At 35.6% G+C, this 17,564-nt stretch overlaps 2 protein-coding genes across 2 annotated transcripts in view; one reads left to right on the forward strand and one right to left on the reverse strand.

Annotated features, from left to right (window-relative positions):
* The window catches only part of LOC107083563 (meprin A subunit beta-like), a 10,867-nt gene extending 3,486 nt beyond the window's left edge, over positions 1 to 7,381 (forward strand). The window contains 9 exon segments of the mRNA XM_015372881.1: positions 418 to 535; positions 1,290 to 1,468; positions 1,867 to 2,085; positions 2,488 to 2,658; positions 3,442 to 3,672; positions 3,853 to 4,302; positions 4,387 to 4,578; positions 6,574 to 6,682; positions 6,851 to 7,381. Of these exon segments, the coding sequence (XP_015228367.1) occupies positions 418 to 535; positions 1,290 to 1,468; positions 1,867 to 2,085; positions 2,488 to 2,658; positions 3,442 to 3,672; positions 3,853 to 4,302; positions 4,387 to 4,578; positions 6,574 to 6,682; positions 6,851 to 6,926 (1,745 nt within the window). The 3' untranslated portion in view covers positions 6,927 to 7,381.
* Positions 7,382 to 11,091: 3,710 nt separating this feature from the next.
* Positions 11,092 to 17,493, reverse strand: LOC107083531 (mitochondrial import receptor subunit TOM40 homolog). Its single transcript, XM_015372841.1, has 9 exons — positions 17,401 to 17,493; positions 15,756 to 15,991; positions 15,482 to 15,642; positions 15,269 to 15,370; positions 15,070 to 15,175; positions 13,156 to 13,278; positions 12,982 to 13,058; positions 11,693 to 11,795; positions 11,092 to 11,605 (listed from the first exon to the last, which is right to left on the reverse strand). The coding sequence occupies exons 2-9, from the start codon at positions 15,970 to 15,972 to the stop codon at positions 11,466 to 11,468; spliced, it is 1,029 nt and encodes a 342-aa protein (XP_015228327.1). The 5' UTR covers positions 15,973 to 15,991; positions 17,401 to 17,493; the 3' UTR covers positions 11,092 to 11,465.
* Between the last annotated feature and the right edge of the window lie 71 nt (positions 17,494 to 17,564).

The following is a 17,564-nucleotide window of genomic DNA, read 5'->3' on the forward strand; positions in this document are numbered from 1 at the left end:
ATAATTTTTGGATCTAAACCCTGTAATAGCATCTATATATATATATATATATATATATATATATATATATGTATATGGATCTCTCTCACTCTCTCCATCTGTTTCTTTCTGTGTGTGTCTCTCCATCTCTCTCTATATCTCTCTCTGTAAAGATATATTCTTTTATATGTTTTTTTTTTTTTCCACTGGATGATTTCTAGCTTAACTACTTAAGGATGGAAATGAAGGTCAAATGTATGTAGAAAAGAATTCATTTAAAGGGATTTGTGACATCCGATAAACAATATAAAAGGAGACCCAGGCAGATCAAATTAGCCTTTTTTTTTGTACTTGAATTCTACTTTGTTCATCAGCTATGTTTAAATTAAAATTTTTTTGTTGTTGTATATTTTTGTTGCTTTTTTCTTATAACAAAAGACCTAAACGCCAAAGGAATCATCTTGAGAGCTTTTGACCAGTTCAGGGTGAAGTCATGCATCGACTTTAAACCAAGGGACACTGAGGAGTATTACCTTTCATTCCAAGGCGGATTTGGGTATGTATGCATCTTTAATGTACAGCTCATCAGCTAAGTCTGTAATTTTTTTTCATCAAGACTAACATTATTGTTATACTTTATCTTTTGTGTTGTCTGTTTTTGCTGTTTTGTTTAATTTTCTCTGTTTTCATGCACTCTCTCTCTCTCCCTCTCTCTCCCCTTAGTTCTCTTTTTCTTTTTCACCTCCTTTTTGTCTCTCTGTAGGTTGAATATGATTTTACTCCTTAAATCATTTTCTATAAACTTTAATATACAAGTATCAAGGTTCCACTTGATACTTGATAAAGTGGAACACACACACACACACAATAATAAGATAATAAATTCATTAATCATTATTTAACGAAAAGAAATCTGTGAAAAGTGATTTTTGCCATTACATTGTGTATTTCAGCTTAAATAGCAAAAACTATAGAATCTATTAAAAATACAAATGAAAAGTTGTGTTTCAGAGATATTTTATCTATTATTGTATTAATATGAGGAAACATTTTAATAACGGAAATACACACCCTTTAAATATGAAGTTCACAACCTCTGTCAATAAAGGTTTAGATTTATAGATACATATATAGTTATATAGATATATTTTTAAATACTTAGAGGGAGAGAGAGAGCGAGCAATGTATCTTTATAGAGATGTATATATAATAAAGAGAGAGAAGGAGGGATTACAAAGCTGGGTGTTTGAGTACTGATGATCTCCAGTAATAAATATGATCATTAAATAATGATTTTTTTCTTATTCAAGGTGTTGGTCATATATTGGCCAGTTACTTGCAAATGGACAGGATATCTCTGTTGGTTGGTTCTGTGATCACATTGGCATTGTGGAGCATTTGATTTTCCATTCTCTCGGCTTCTACCATGAAGAGATGAGACATGACAGAGATGACTATGTGAAGATTGATTTTGACAACGTCATAGCAGGTTTCGTACAGTCAATAGTTTTTTCTGTTTCACTATGTTGTTTGCTAGATGGTGGTGAATAAGGGTTTCAAGTGATTATTGCATTGGATGTATGATTAAAAGAAAACAAAAAGTCAGGCAAATATTGTGTAAATTTGCCTTCTATCCTAACTTCGGTGAGAAATTCATTTCTTAAACAATTTCAAGACCGATAGATTGTTTTTATTAATTGAAAAAAGTGAGTGATATTTGTCTAATTGTTATTTGGTAGATTTTAAGGAAGATAACAAAAATGAAAGACATTAAGTAAACAGTTTTTAAACTGTGAAAATTTTAAATACTTATGGAATAATAACATGTATATTTTATTCTTTCCATCAAAACTTATATTTGGTAATGAATACTTCTGTGTCATCTAGGTCAAAAACTTTATTTCACCAAGGTCAGTAGTTATTTGAGCACCACCCATGATGTGCCATATGACTACATGTCAGTGATGCACTCATGGAAATATGTTAGGAGCAATGGAAACGGCGCTACAATCATCACCAAAGACCCCAAATTCCAAAATGTGATTGGTCAAAGAATGGAAATGAGTCCCAGTGATGCTCAAGAGTTGAACCTTCTCTACAAATGCAGTAAGTCACTCAGTTATGATCATTCGAAATGTAAAAATAAATGTGCTTAGTTTCAATGTTAAACTTGTTTAAAGATGGTCAACATACTTTTAAATAAACTAGAGTTGAAATCCCTTAAGGACGACGGACAAGAAGAGTTTCAGTTTGATGTGTAGTTATTGTTTGCTGTCCAACAACTACATGGCATGTCTCAAATGAGCTATAAACAGCATAACTGTAAGTCATTGGAAAATAATTACAATTAGGATAATCTATAAGGTAACACTGGACTCAGATTTCCCATATTGTGGGGATTGTGTGGGGTTGTGTATGTATACTTTAAACTCATTTGTAATGATGAGAAAATGCAAAACTTGGTCTAAACAAAGAGTTAGTATTCAGAGTTTTTTTATTTATTCACAGATTCCACTGCTGCCTTTATGTTTTACTGTGACTTTTCTGATGGGACCATGTGCCATATGAGAAAGACAAACAGGTGTACCCATAGTGACAATGATTGGGTAGTAGTTTCACAAGTTAACCGGGGTCCAAGCTCTGACCATACCACCCTACCTGCAGGAAATAGAGATTATGGTAAGGACTGAAAGCCTATTTATTACATTTTATACTACAACATTTTAACATATATTATGAAATGACATATTATGCATTTTCTTAGCGACTATTTCTACACAAAATAAAAAACACAACTCTCGTTACTCATTGTCATACATTAAAATCATACTTCAGTGCTCATTATTTAGGTCATCTGGGAATACCAAAATTAGTTATAATTAATCAATAAAACATATTAACTAGCATCATTTGAAAACAATGAACATGCAACAAAACCTGTAATCGAATTCTGATAATAATAATCCTAACATGATACTACTGACTTAATACAATGCTATGGCTCGATAGATAAATTAAGACACATTTGGTCATATAAAGGAAAATAAGGTTTAAAAAATGTAATAAATGTTTTGGAATATTTAAATGCGAATTTTTCAAAATATAAATTATTCAGATCATTACATATTTGTAAAATTGTAAAAATTCCAATCTATCTAAATTACTTAACACAAGTAAATTTCTCCACTGTGAGATCAATAAAGTCAATCAATCAACAACAGGTTATTCATCTGACTTAAGTGAAAAAAGTGTCTTATCAGACCATGGGCTTTCACAAATGCGTCACATCAGATTCACCAAATGTTTTTAATTTCAATAAACAATCCTCGTAAAGCTGATGAAGTCTACAAATTTGTTCTTATGAATAGTTCTTAAATAAGCGAAGCGTACATCCCTGCTTTTAGCTGAATCGATGAAGGTAAGATATTACCAGAACATCATTTTTTAACCTTATCATTCAAGGTCAAGAAACAGGATACTTCATCCATGCCAGCACCGCATCAGGTCAAGAAGGAGATTCATCAAGGCTTGAAACCCAAATATTCACACCTAAAAGGGATTGTAAAATCCAGTGTCTGCAGTTCTATTATTTTCATACCGGAAATCAATCAGATGAACTAAACATCTGGATCAGAGAGTTTCAGGATGAGCAGGACACCATGGGAACTGTCTACCACATGGGACAGATCATTGGTAATGTCTTTGATGCATCAATATAAATGATACTAATTTACTTACACTATATTATATATAAGGCTTTTAAATAGTATTATTTTATTCTTTAACTGTTAGAATCTTTGACAAAATGCATTTTTTGCTTGTGCCAAGATGCTTCAATATTTTTTCATAGGAATGTAAAAACTCTGCCTCCAGGTCGACAAACAAATCACTGGCAGCTGCACTATGTTCCTTTGAATGCCACCAAAAACTTTCGAGTTGTGTTTGAGGTCCGAAAAGGTGCAGGGAACTCTACAGGTGGCTTCTCAATTGATGACATCAATCTCTCTGAGACCGAGTGTCCACATGCAACTTTGCAGATTGATGACTTTGAGACACTTTTAACCACTAGTGCCCTCAGAACTATAATCTATAGTCCACGGCAATACTCCAAGGATGGCTACGCTTTCCGAATAGCTGCTTTTCTCTATCAGAAATTTGTTGGAACATATGTAGAGCTTTTGTCTGGTGACTATGATAACCAACTGGAATGGCCTTGCCTGCAAAGGCAAATGACTTTCCGACTGCTGGATCAAACTCCTAACATGCAAAACGAAATGTCACAGCAATTCAGTTTTGTCTCTCACCCAAACCACATGTCTGAGGGTAGGTGCACCATCTAATGTAGAAAATTACAAGATAGTTATTTAATTCAAAATTATGTCCAATCTCAGGTTTTTTGTGTTTAAGACTTTTTTATTTGAACAGGTATCCATTGGTTTGACAACCCCCGTGAAAATGGAAGCATAGTTTTTTCTGAGAATGGTGAATCAGTCTATGGGGGAATCCTGGTTGGGTACAAATATTTTGCAACTTTGGAGGAACTGCAAACCAAAGAGTTCCTGAAGGGAGGGAGTGTTATTTTCACTTTTAGCTTTGAAGGTAAGTGGGCATGATTTTTTTCCCCCCTCAGAGTAAATTAAATTTACATATAAGATTCCTTTAAAACTAAAAAACCATACAAGCAACATATGTGCTTACTTAAAAGGTAGTTTAAGGGGATGCTACTTGGTATACTGTACGAAACACCTGGAATTTGTTGTTAATCTCGCAAATATCATGCATATTTTTTATAAAAATTGTAACAGTAAGTGTAACTACACGTTAGAACACATTTGCCATAAAAAGAGCCACATCAGCAATTTTTTGACAATTAAAAGTGACTTAGGCATTTACAAATATATCTATTACTTTTACTTTCTGTTATTTCTACATCTGAGATCCCGCAACTTTGTACGTGGTGACAAAAAGGCTGATGGTTGTGTCCCACTTCAGGTGCAGCATCCTGTGAATGACTGGTGTGTGTGAGCAGAGTCCTATGACAATCTAAAAACATAAAATATAATAAAAATGTGCTTCTAAAAAATATACCTCCTTAGGCCTATAGAATCCCCATTATTAGCTCAGATTTTTGTTTATTTAATCCTTGAGGAACCACAGCAGTTGTACAATGGCTGTAGGCATGTGAAGATGAACCAGTTATGCATCTCCCATGTGCCTGCAATAGAGTTGGATAAAATTATCTCATTTTGTTGCTTATCTTTGATTTAAACCAATATTTAATCATTAGAAATAAAAGTCTTTTAAAAGCCAAACAAAAACATTTTAATATTTCCTTTAACTAATGGGTGGTTTCAAGGCAATGAGCCGGAAACCACGTGCCTTCTCTGGGAGATGAAAGAAAGACCCTCCAGCCAGCTGGCAGGTGCTTAATGGCGCTAAGCAATGCTGATCATCCTTCTTAATTAGGTAGAATATTAGTAAGACAAGTAGATAATTTAGCTTAGGAAACCTACATCCTCGCTTTAAAACATCTTAAAAGAAATATTACAATTTTTTTCCACAATTTTTGCCCCTGTTGTTAACCATTGTAGCCCAAGGCTCTTCCAATCTGCTTTGACCCACAATGAATAACGCAAATGTTGCACAAATAAACAAAGGATACTCCAAATTCGTCCTCCAAATTGGTCAAAATTGGATGCATTTGTTGGCCCGAATTTGAAGGGGTCTTAGGAGGATTCGTAGATTGGGATCTCCCTTGGCACAGTGCTGTGATGTAATCTGCCTGCAAATGCGGCCTGCGAAGGATGCAGCCCCTAATCTGAAACCAACCCCTATATAAAAGATAAGACTAAAGCAGATAGAGATTTTGGACTGTAAAAAAGTTGAGGACACTTCCATAAACTGTTGATTAACATCAGAAGCAAACATTCTGAACTTCAGTCATTTCAAAATAAAGACACATTTAAAAAAAAATCCAAAATATAAATCAACTGAATCTTCTGTAATACCCATTACTACAACAATGTTGGCATTGCCATTGCTTTGAATAAAAAAAAAAGCTCTGTTAATCTCTTCAACACCAAGTAGAGACACGTGTAAAAGGAGACACATCATGATCCTGTTGGGGTTGGACCCATTAACAGTTATGGAGAACAAATAAAGAAAGTCACATTAATAAATAAAGAAACAACAGAAGGGCGAATAGGAAAATTGAAAAATGGTTCTATTAGATTTTAGCTTTACAGTTAACATCTGCACTTTATAGGAATTATTTGCATGCTGCAAGCCTAACCACTATGCCAAATTCAATACCAATTCCTGCCTTTGTATTAACCTAGTTGATTAGTTGATTTGTAGTACCTAACCATGTTCTGATAGGAGTTGGAAATATTTATTTTCTGTCCATTAACCTGGATTCCTGTGAATCTGTTTCCTATGTGTCCACATTTCTATCATCCTACCCGGCCCCTTATTACTGTCCCAGCAGATGTGAAAAGTTTAATGATAGCTTGAAAAATCTATGCGAGGGTTAAACAACAGAATGAACTGTATTTGTTTTTTTTTTTCTCTTAATAACTTGTTTTCTTATGGTAGATCTCACTCCTCTTGTCAATGGGAGCTCCTTGCCATGTCGTCAAGGGAAACCTCCAAAAATTACACATCGTTCCACAAACTGGGATGAAGGCCCATGTTTTTTTACAGGGTAAGCAACAGTGCCAATAATAACTTTAGTTTGACAAAATATTTCTTCCTAAAAGCTGATCAAACAGTTTACAACCTTAAAGAATTGCTGCTTTTGAAATCTGATTGGCTGCAGTAAAATAAATTGAAGTTCTCAATGTTTTAATCATTTCATTGTGCTTTGTTGTAGTATTTCTGGATTTTCTCCTGGTTTTGATGCCTCTCCCATCCTCATCCTCCTGCTGATAGTGATGCTTATGCTGTGATGATATACCGTGGACCTTTGATTCGAAAATTCTGCTTTTAGAACAAGAGTTTCTATGCTTCTATGTATTGTTTGTTTAAAAATAAGAGTAAAAGCAATGGTGGTGGGTGGAGTTTTCTCCAGGGGGGGGCTATGACTTCGAAATAAGCGTATACCAAAAACCAATCAAATGTATACAAAGGCATCTCCTACGATGAAAAAACAACATTATAACATTTTCTGAAAAGTGCTTTAAATCACTCATGCTTGTCTTTATACATGCTGGGATTCTGACATTTGAAAAAGGAGGCAGGGAAAATAGAATAAAGCGTTAGCCTCACTGCATACATTTAGCCAAGCCTTGTTGCCAAATAATTCTTTAAGTCTATGGGCAAAGATTTTTGCTCCTCAAGGCAGAAATACGTCACCAATCCGACAATGAACGAAACAGCTTTACTCATCATTAAACAGAAAATATTTACTGGCACATCCTAAAAATATATGAATATATTTAGAAATATTTCAGTTTCATAATTTAATTTTTTTTATTTGGATTTTTTATGTAATGATAAGGATTATTGGGTGAATGGGGTGGCGCTAGTGCCCCCTATTGCCCAGCTCCCAGTTATTAAAAGGGAACACTGTACAGCAGACAAACTGTTAAGCATAGAAATAAATTTTTCTTTGATATATATGTATATATACATCTCTTTAAAATATTAGAGTATGGATAAACAAACTTTTGTTTTTTCATTAAGGAAGGCTCAAAGTTCTATAATTTTCCTGGAATTGTATTTTTAATTTGTGCTTACCTGTATGCTGCCATTTGCCTTTAGCTTTGTCATTGATGCACCAGAATTTTCCCACTGTGGGATAATAAACTATTTTGCTATTCTGTATTTCTGTTCTTTCCTATGGGTATCTGGGGTTGGTGTCTTAATAAATTAAATAAGAGTAAAGAGAGCTAAATAAAAAGACCAAAACAAATGTGCTACCTTCTCTGCATGAACAGTTCTCAAACTGTCACAACTCTTTAATCAATGTCTCTTTTGCTGAGCATCATCGTACAGTCTTGCCAGAAAGGCTGACAACGTTATCTGAGGTTGGAAATTACAGAGCAGAGAGAAAATACACAAACATTAAAGGATTAAAGGAGAGATAAGTAAAAATATGTACCATACAATTAATCAAAATTAGTCTAATTCATCACCCAGTATGGGAGCAAGATTCATCCAATTGGGGCAAATTGGTAAGGACACGCCAAGTGGAAGTGCATCAGCAGGTGCTATGATAAGTGTTGTCCTAATGGGCCAAACAGTAAGGAAGTAGGGAGGGGAAAAAACAGGACGCCTTCTATCTATCAGTCCTTCAGCATAGAAACCTTGCAATGTTCCTTTTTGTTGCATAAGAATTGTGCAGTTGCCCCCAATTCTTTGCATGACATAAAGGCACAACTGGGCTCATGGAGTATAACAAAAATACATTATTTATGTATGCTCACAGTCGTAGCTTTTGGGCTTTATAATGGGGAGCTTCAGCCATTCGCTGCATACAGTATATATAACTTGTTTTTAGTTTTCATTTTTGGATGATATCAGTCCTGGTTTTTTGCTTGTATCATCCATCTGTCCAGTAATTACATCCATAAGGCAAAGGCTGTCTGGATTTACCACGGCAGTCCTAAGTTCCTTTTCTGCCTATGACTGTGTTCTTACTGTTGGCAAAAGGTGATGCAATGGAGCTAGGACAAACTCCCTATATTCTGGGCTCTGGGTGTGGTGTCCTAGACCTTTTAGGTTTGTCTCCGTTTACACATCTTTATTTTCACCCCTAAACCCGGGGGTTCCACTGAAAGCGTAGGCGTAGGAAGAGTCAACGCCACGGAACATCCAGGCCGTGGATTCTCTCAAGCAGCTGCAGAAAACATATTAGCTTATAGGGATGATTAACAAATATACAATCAAGACATTTTATTTCACCTTTCAAATGTACCATTGTTTTAAGAACTGTGAACTTGTGAACTTTAAGACTGCACAAAGTTTGCTACCAGTCTGAGGGATAGCTTAGGTCTTAAAGAAAACCATGCATACAGATTCAGCTACTAATGTTTGTAGCTGCAGACCAAGAAAGAATAACATAACTCCCTCTGGCTCCAAGATACTTGTAAAGGAAAGTTCTTCATCCAGAGGGAGGCTCCAGGCTGGTCAAGGTGTCTATTGTGGGAACAGACTAATGAGTATACAATGTATATCTTTAAAAAAGATAAGGTGACTTAAAGTTATTCAGGCTGCTTCTTAAACGCTTAGGGAAAGGTTTGCGATGCTGTCTCCCTTGGATTTCCATTAAAATTAAATGTTTAAATTTCTCTCTATCAACCAAGTTATTCCTGGGGAAGTGATGTAGGAACAGAATATCCTGTTATTTCACCTTAAAGGTATTGTGGAGGATGGAGCAAATCTGTTTTTAGATTCATCACTAGTTCCTTTTAGAAAGCAAAAAAGACAAAACATTTCTAGATTTTGTATAGAGGATTTATATACTGCATAATTATCTAGGAATACACATTTGCTTTAAGGTATAGTGGAGGATTTTCACGAATCTTTGAGAAGACCCGCCCTCTCCACTTAAAAAAAAAAGCACATAAGCCTTGTACACTCTCCTGAGAGGGAACGCCTATTAACCGTGTGCGAGAGCGTGCACGAGCCCATTTCTCCTTGTGCATGCTCCGTTTAAAAGTTGCTGTTTGCATTGGTCATACAAGCTTACTTTAACAGATTTAACAGGAATGTCTTCATAGGAAAACTGATATGCTTTTTAAATGTGGTATCAGAACCAGGAATATTAAATATGCTGTTGAAATTGTATTTTTTTTCCTCATTTTTCTGTTGACCATGACAAACTTCAGTACACAAAGTTCATCCTTCAGGTGATATATTGCCTATGCATTAAAAACAATATATTTTGTGTATTTACAGTGAGGTTTAAAATTTTGTTTTTCAGTCCAAAGGAAATCAACTCTGGCACCATGATGCATTTACTAAGTGCAATGAAACAGGAGTGTCTGGTTTGATAAAATCCACACTAACTGTTGTAAACATACGGGAGGTCTTGTAAAAGACATTGCAAAAAGCTGATTTTTATATATAAAGTATTAGTGATCCTTGAAAAATAAACAATGTGTCCCTTCTCTGAATGTTGAGTAGTTGCTTAGATCTACCAAAGTTTTTCAGTTAGTTTGACAAAGTTAAGAAAAAAATCAAATGCTTTGGACTGAAACCAGACCTAGAGCGTGTCACCTTTCTAGATCTTTTAAAAGGGGTCTGATCTAATTCAGCCCAATAGTGAGATTCGATTCAGCAGTCTGAACAGCCAGTAAAACTTATCCATGTCTTTGGGGCCTTGCCTGGGGTCAAGGCAAGGTCCCAGAGAGGATTCTGAGCTCCTGCCTCTGCAACCTAGGTACCAAGCTGAGGTCATGAAGTTACCCAACAAAATAATTCTTCTTACAATCACTTCTAATTTAGTAACTGACAGTCAAAGATGAATAGATTTAGATCTGAATAGAAAAGCTGATTTTTATAAATTGGAGGACTAGACAGATACCTTTGACAATAGAGTGTATTTGTTCTCTAACTGTAATATATCAAATTGTGTTATTGTAAATGCATACAACCTTATCAATTACGGGGTTCATCATGCATTTTTACATTTCTTAAATGAAATTTGTTGAATTTCTATAGCATTTTCTATGGTTTAGTTGCTGGAGATGTTTAACATCTAGGATGTTTTATCAGGTTCTGATGAGTAAGCTTTCATTACGCCTCTAAAACCTGCTTTCTGTGAGCTGCATATATTCACAGTATGGTTGCAAATGAGTTTTCCCAGGGTTTTGACACAGTTACAAGACAGTATTTCCTGCCATGAATCAGTCAAGGAATAATCAAAAGTTTCTCAAACTCAAAATTTAATTCATGATAAACTTTTAGAAGATAAAAAGAAAAAAAAGCATCTTTAAAATTTGACAGCTGGGACTTTTCCATCAAATCAATCCAGTATCCTGTGTTACAGTAGATATAGAAAAAGGTCAAACTAACTCTAAAATATTTAACTGCTATGTAGCTAAACTCTACCTTAATTAATGGGAATACATTTTCAGATACACCCAGCTTTGACAAAAAAACAAAAACAAAAAAAACTCATCAGGTGTAGAAAACTTAATCACATTTATTTCAATCCATACATGACGATATATTATGTCTTACTGTACCACTTACTTTAATTTTCACATCACGTGATCTCATGCATCAACCTGAAGCCCATCGATAAACATTCTAGCCTCCAATTCACCACACATGAAAGACATTTGTGCTACAGTATGTAGGCATGGCTTGACCAGTCCTGGCTCCTTGGTAGTTCTCTTTTTTTCTCCCCATCAGCCCCAGAAATCACAGTAGTAAAAGAGTCTTTGAATCCAATTCCTAAAACGTAGTTCAGCTTCCTGTGTGTCTCTGTGCCAGTCCAAGCCGTGGTCTGTAGGTGGTTCCAGTCGCCCCATCCACCTTTACCCAATAGTGACTCCAAAGCCACATTGGAACTTGTTTTTGCGATGGTTGAGGAAAGCCCCCAAAGCCAAAGTAAGAGGCAGAGGTACTAGTTTCTTTTCAAGGGTTGCCCCTACCACCCAATTACTGTCAATCGTTCCTGAAGGGAAAACAGAAGGGCATTGAGAAAAAGTTCAGTCTTTCATCTATGACTCAGGATGGATGAAACTGAAGGCTTCATATTTACCTTTAAAAAGCAAATTGGCTTTGGGAAGGTCCAGTTGGTAACCAAAAGATGCTGAAGTGTCTTGCATCCTTGTGCTGGCTTCAAATTCAACTCCTACCTGTAACTATTTCACAATGGAGTAAAGAGAAGAAAAAAAAAAACATACATTACAGGCCTAGTAATATCCCACATTAGTTGATTACGCTCAAAGGATGTATAAGCAATTAGGAGGCTTCGACTAGCCATCTCTAATTACATCTGGAACTTAGCTCTGAGTTTAAACAACTATAGTCTGAGTTTCAGGACAGGAGATTTTAAGTATCTGCATCCACATTCTGACTAACAAGGAGAAGTTAAATATTTATAATTATTAACTTGATAAAATATAGTTCTAGGCATCTCCAACTTACTTTTGCATGGTCATTGCTTTCCATGTCATAATTCATTTAGCGATATCTAAATCAAATCTGCCATGAATTTAATGCAGATATCTTGAAATGAGGCCTCACTACAACTAAAAGGTAAATCAGCTAATTATGCTCAGGTTTCTGAATATTATGCATTGAAGTCTATTCGTCTATTCTTTTCCTTATGCTCTTTTAGCCATTAGGAAACTTATACCAAGGTTTTAAACTGCAATGTATATATTACTAATTGCTCTTTACTTTAGTGCCCTCTGGTGGAAAACTTAGGGATGTGTTTTTTACTACAACTTACAAATTTTACCCAGTTTAAGGATTTCACGTTGTTACGACATCCAATCTAGAAAGGTACAATCAAACTTTTCTAAGCTAAGGTAGTACTAACTTTTATCTCTAATCAAATGATTAGTTCAACTCCACAATAAACCAGTGTTTTGGGTGTAAATATTGAAAATATTCTGTTACGTTGGGCCCAACTTAAGGTAAATCTGCTTACAACCAGTGGAAAACAGTCGATAAAAAGTTCAAAAGATTTATGACAGACTCTAGTCAAACCAATGAAACAATCAGAATTCTGAACTGACTGATTTAAAGAAACAGAGAAGGTTGATTTATAGCATTCTAAAGTTAATTGATAATGGAAGCTGAGATATTTAAGTGCAAACATTTTTTGCATTAATCATAAAAGCCATGTGCTCAGTGATTTTTTTATGCTGTAAATAGTTTCGGGTTCTGCCCTGAGGAAATCAGTGTTAAGCCTAAAGGCTGTGAGGTATTGAATCGGAATGCATGCATGTAAATAAAACCAAGGCAAAATAAATCATATTTGCGGTACTGTGCAAAAAAAGATGCAAACATATTTTAAAATTTGTTACAAATATTCAGTACCTGGTCGTTGGCTTTGTGATAGTATGTAGCATGAGCTCCACCACCTCCCAAAGTTAAAGTTGCAACATAGTTGTCACCTGAAAAGAAATTAATTTATAAACCACAACAAAAGCATAAAATCGGTGAAGATTATATGAACCAATAATATTTTTGCTTGTGGAGTTGTAATCTTACCTGTGTATCTACCCAAGAGGGATGTCACAGTTCCTTCCTCTCCAGGTCTCCTGTGATAAACCAGTTCTCCACCTAGAACCATTGCTGGTGTAATTGATTGGAGATAGTGGGCCACTACAATACCTGGAAAGAAATTATAGGAAAGAGTTTTTAAAAAAAGAACTTAGTTCTAGATGGTGACAGACATCTTTCTCCTAAAGGCCTTCCATACTAGTTATTCATGTGGTTAAAACAGTTACAGTAAACATTAGTTGCATATTATTTTCCCAGGTTGTTTAAGGTTGATACTGGTAATGAAATAAATTAGAGGTCTTCAACAGGGGGTCAGCGACCCCTAGGGGGTCCACAGAGGTACTGCATGGGAGTTGTGAAAGATTTGGTTGATTAGACTACCTCTGCAGTTTTTTATCCACTAATTGAAATGTCTTCAAATACACATTAATATGAAATCAACACACTGTAGTAAACAAATAAATGGAGGCAAATGATGTCTTTCAGTCATCAATACACATTCAGCGACACACATGAGCTCTTTCAAAGCTGGGCACCGTTTCATTCACAACACCTGTCCCATCAACCAGGAATCAGAATCAGAAATACTTTAATAATCCCAGGGCGAGATTACTTTCATTACATAACTGCGTATGTAATAGAGTGACGATAGGACCAGTTTGATATAACACAATTTCATACAATCCCCCCCCATCTCGCCACCAGTTTGGGGGTCCTTGGCCTGGAAAATGTTGAAGACCCCTGAAATAAAGAACTTTTAATACCATTTTTGTGAATGGTAAGTAAGTTTAGGAGGACTTTAAACCTCCTGCTTGACTTGAGCCTCTGGAATGAGTGAGAAGCCGTGCAGTTCCCAAAGGGAGGTCAGAGGTGAGGCTATTATTCTGCTGACATGGCTCACGATCCACAACGTTTTACCATATAAGAATGTTAAAAGCTATAAAATATTCAACGGTTAATTTATAAACCAGTGTTACCAGAGTTAAAACGTCTATCTTCATATTAAAAGATTATTTATGTGTTTTTAAGTCAGCTGGACGTCAAATCCTAACCCCAAGTCTGTAAATGATGCCATTTGTTCCCCTTGTTAGCCTTGGATCCTAATAGAATGCATACATACATGTGCATAACTGTTTCCATGGGAATATGTTTCCTTTTCCATTCTATACTAATTTTTGGCGCTTTGTTTAGGACTAAGCTTACTTTCTATCCCGATCTGAAATTAATTGCAAAGATCAATAAGAGCACAGAATCTAATAAGTTAGTCTGCAATTCAAATCAAGACTTAAATTGGGTAATTTAACTTCAGGTAATATGAACTGGTGGAAAGCACCTAATTTTATGCAACTGGGAGTTCAATTATTTTTGGAATAACATTTTCTCTACATAAAACTCCAGCAGGAAGGAGCTGCTTATCCATGTAAAGAAAAATCTCCATCCTAGATGCCGTTCTCACTTACTTAAAAAGGACTCAGCGAGTTAGAAGTACACTGTTTATTTCAACAATAAAAAATATTTATCAGGATTCTGATCATCTGAATTGGAAAATAACATTTTGTCTGATGAACTGGAGCCAAGATTGACAAAATAATTAGATCAACTAAATGGCCCAAAAGTTACTAGCATTTTATTGTGGTTTAATTGTTGCATTAAAAGAGATTTTCCTTCTTTAGTGTCATTTATGTTTGGGTTTTATAATGGAGAACAGCAAAAAAATGTAGGAAATCTTTACTTCTCTTTGGTCTCAAATATTGTTCAAACAATGTTACCTGCATTTCAGCATCAGTAATGACACTTTTATCTTTTTTTTTGGCATTACAATTAAGAAACAGAGTCATTTCATTTATTCACATTGCGTTCTGCTGGATGACTTTTTTTTCTTTAACAAAGATAATTTCATACCAGATCCAACAAGTACATCAGGGTTTCCGAGAGTCACAGCAGAGGTGAAGTCTTGACCTCGATACTCAAAGTCACATTGCCAGTTGACAAACTTATGCTGCTGAGTCTACAACAACAAAAAATAAACTACCATCAATAACACAAACTGACAATGTTAAGAAATGAAGTAGAATATAGAAGAATATCTGTTCTTACACACCTGGATTGCTATTTTGGAACGTACAGCACTTGTGAGCTGATGGATAACCTGGGCGTTTAGGCTGCCAGTGTTATCCATATCTCCCACTAAGACTGGAAAAGACTAAGAACAAAAATAGAAAGAATGTAATGGTACAACATAAGGTATTACACATCAAGAAAAAAATCGAACTGGTTAGATTGCAAACATTAAAATGAAAGAAATCAAAATCACCTCTGCTGGTCCAGTCTGTTTACTTCCAACATATGTAGAACCGAATCTATATCCAGAATCGCCCTGGGTGCTAAGGGTCACAGTGTGGCTGACCTGGAAGTGGTTACTCAGGCCCTTGTTTACCACTAACCGCACCCCTTCCATCTGCATGGGGAACACCTCTAAAACAAGAACCAATAATTCTCCTTTAAACCTTTTTTTTCTTTTAAATCAGCACAATTTACACTGGAAAAATTGAGCTAAATGCAAATATGAAAACACTAAAAACTGTTACCTTTACACTTCCTGTGGCACTCCTCATAAGCGCCGGGGTTTTGGAGCGGGGAGTCTGCTTCGGCTTTTTGCTGGTCAGATTCTGACCCTGGAGGGACGGAAGACACTGAGGGCATAGTGAAGCCGGGGGGAACAGAAACCAACCCCGGGACCCCTTGACCACCACCAGCTGCAGCTGGGGCCGGACTGGGTGAGGCGGCAGCCAACACACTGCCCATAGTCAAAGACTGTAACAGACTAGAAGAAAGACAAGAGAGGGATTAATATTACTTTTAAACGTATTGCTTATACACACATTACTGAACTGAAAAATAGAAGCGTTAAATAAATACCCATAAATATGCTGGAGAGCATGATCTGCAAGATTTTAAACTAAGGTAAATTTCTGGTTAATATACTTATTGTTTCTTCCCCATACAGCTCATCTAAGCCAAACCCAAGGTAGTGAAGAGTTAACATGTGGCTTTGTTTACAGCTTTTTCACTTGAGTTAACATTAGGCCACTGCCTTTGGTAACCTCTTTTAAAAAAACAGGTAGGTATCAATTTTGAGACTATAAAAAATAAAAATACCAAAAATTAAGCAGATTTTTTTCTAAATTATTTACTGTAACAAGTTAATTCAAGGCATTTTCCCAAGTTATTCTATTTCTTCTGATTTTCCATGAAGCTAGTTACTTTTTGTTAAATCAACTTTACAGCTTCAGATTGAAAGACAAAAATCTGAACATGTTGATAATCATTTTTTCAGAAGTTATTGTTTGCTTGAACATAAAATAAAGGATTTTTCCCTTGAAGGTAAGAAGTCTTCCTTTTTGAAACAAAACATCTTTCTTTTTGTTTTAAAGCAGAATTGTATTTGTCACAATTTTAATTAGAAAAAAAAAAATCTACAATGGCAAACATGAATTTACTATATAAAGCAACTACTAAACATAAACTACACAGAATTTACCCACTAAAACAGGTTTCACCCTTTATCAAAGATTTTTGTTATAATGTTACATGTTGCAATATCTAGAGATGTGAACTTGTGTTATTAAACACATACTTCTGAAATTATGGTAAATCATTCCCTTTTAAAATGTGATAAGTGGCATTTCAGGCATGCACACATTGAATGACTTCAGATAAGCGTCTTCATCTGACACAACTTTGACACACAAACCTTTAAAATGTTTCATTAATTTCCGTAAATGAACTATTGTAAAACTTGCAAGAGCAGGACTTCCATAAGGTGTCCATGCTACACTGTGCTGTTGTTCTGCACTGGATGCAAAGCTAGCACAGGCTAACAGGGGTTAAGGCCCCTTGTGCTCAAATTATACATATAAAACACCGTTATATAGGAAGCACAGATATTAAATTGCAGCTTGTAGTATTATTAAAGGAGGTTCAAACATCTGAGATAGCAAATGGGGAATGGAATTTATCAGAACGCTGCATTTTATCAGTCAGGTCTGATGTAAGGTAACATGATTTTAGCTAGCTGGCTAGCTAGCCATGTGGAGACAACCACGAGATGTCTACGCCTCCAGAAGGCACACCAAACTGATTAAAATATGAAAGCTAGCATATGACCACTATAGAAAACAGTTAGATTGTAATATCCAGCCAATTGTAGTACATTGTAATTCTGCTACTTACAAATTCGGTTATGGTCCAGGGGGGGTTGTTCAACACCGGTAAAGTTCGCGACAACGTCCGTGAACCGTACTTCATAAGGACCCGCCCATTTCACACTCTCGAGCGTGTGATTGGCTGATGAGGATTTCATTCAAATCACGATTGGCTGAGAGGAATGAAATAGG

The sequence above is a fragment of the Cyprinodon variegatus genome, unplaced genomic scaffold (genome assembly GCF_000732505.1).
Source record: "Cyprinodon variegatus isolate N-32 unplaced genomic scaffold, C_variegatus-1.0 Scaffold77, whole genome shotgun sequence".
In the NCBI taxonomy this organism is placed as follows: Eukaryota; Metazoa; Chordata; class Actinopteri; order Cyprinodontiformes; family Cyprinodontidae; genus Cyprinodon; species Cyprinodon variegatus.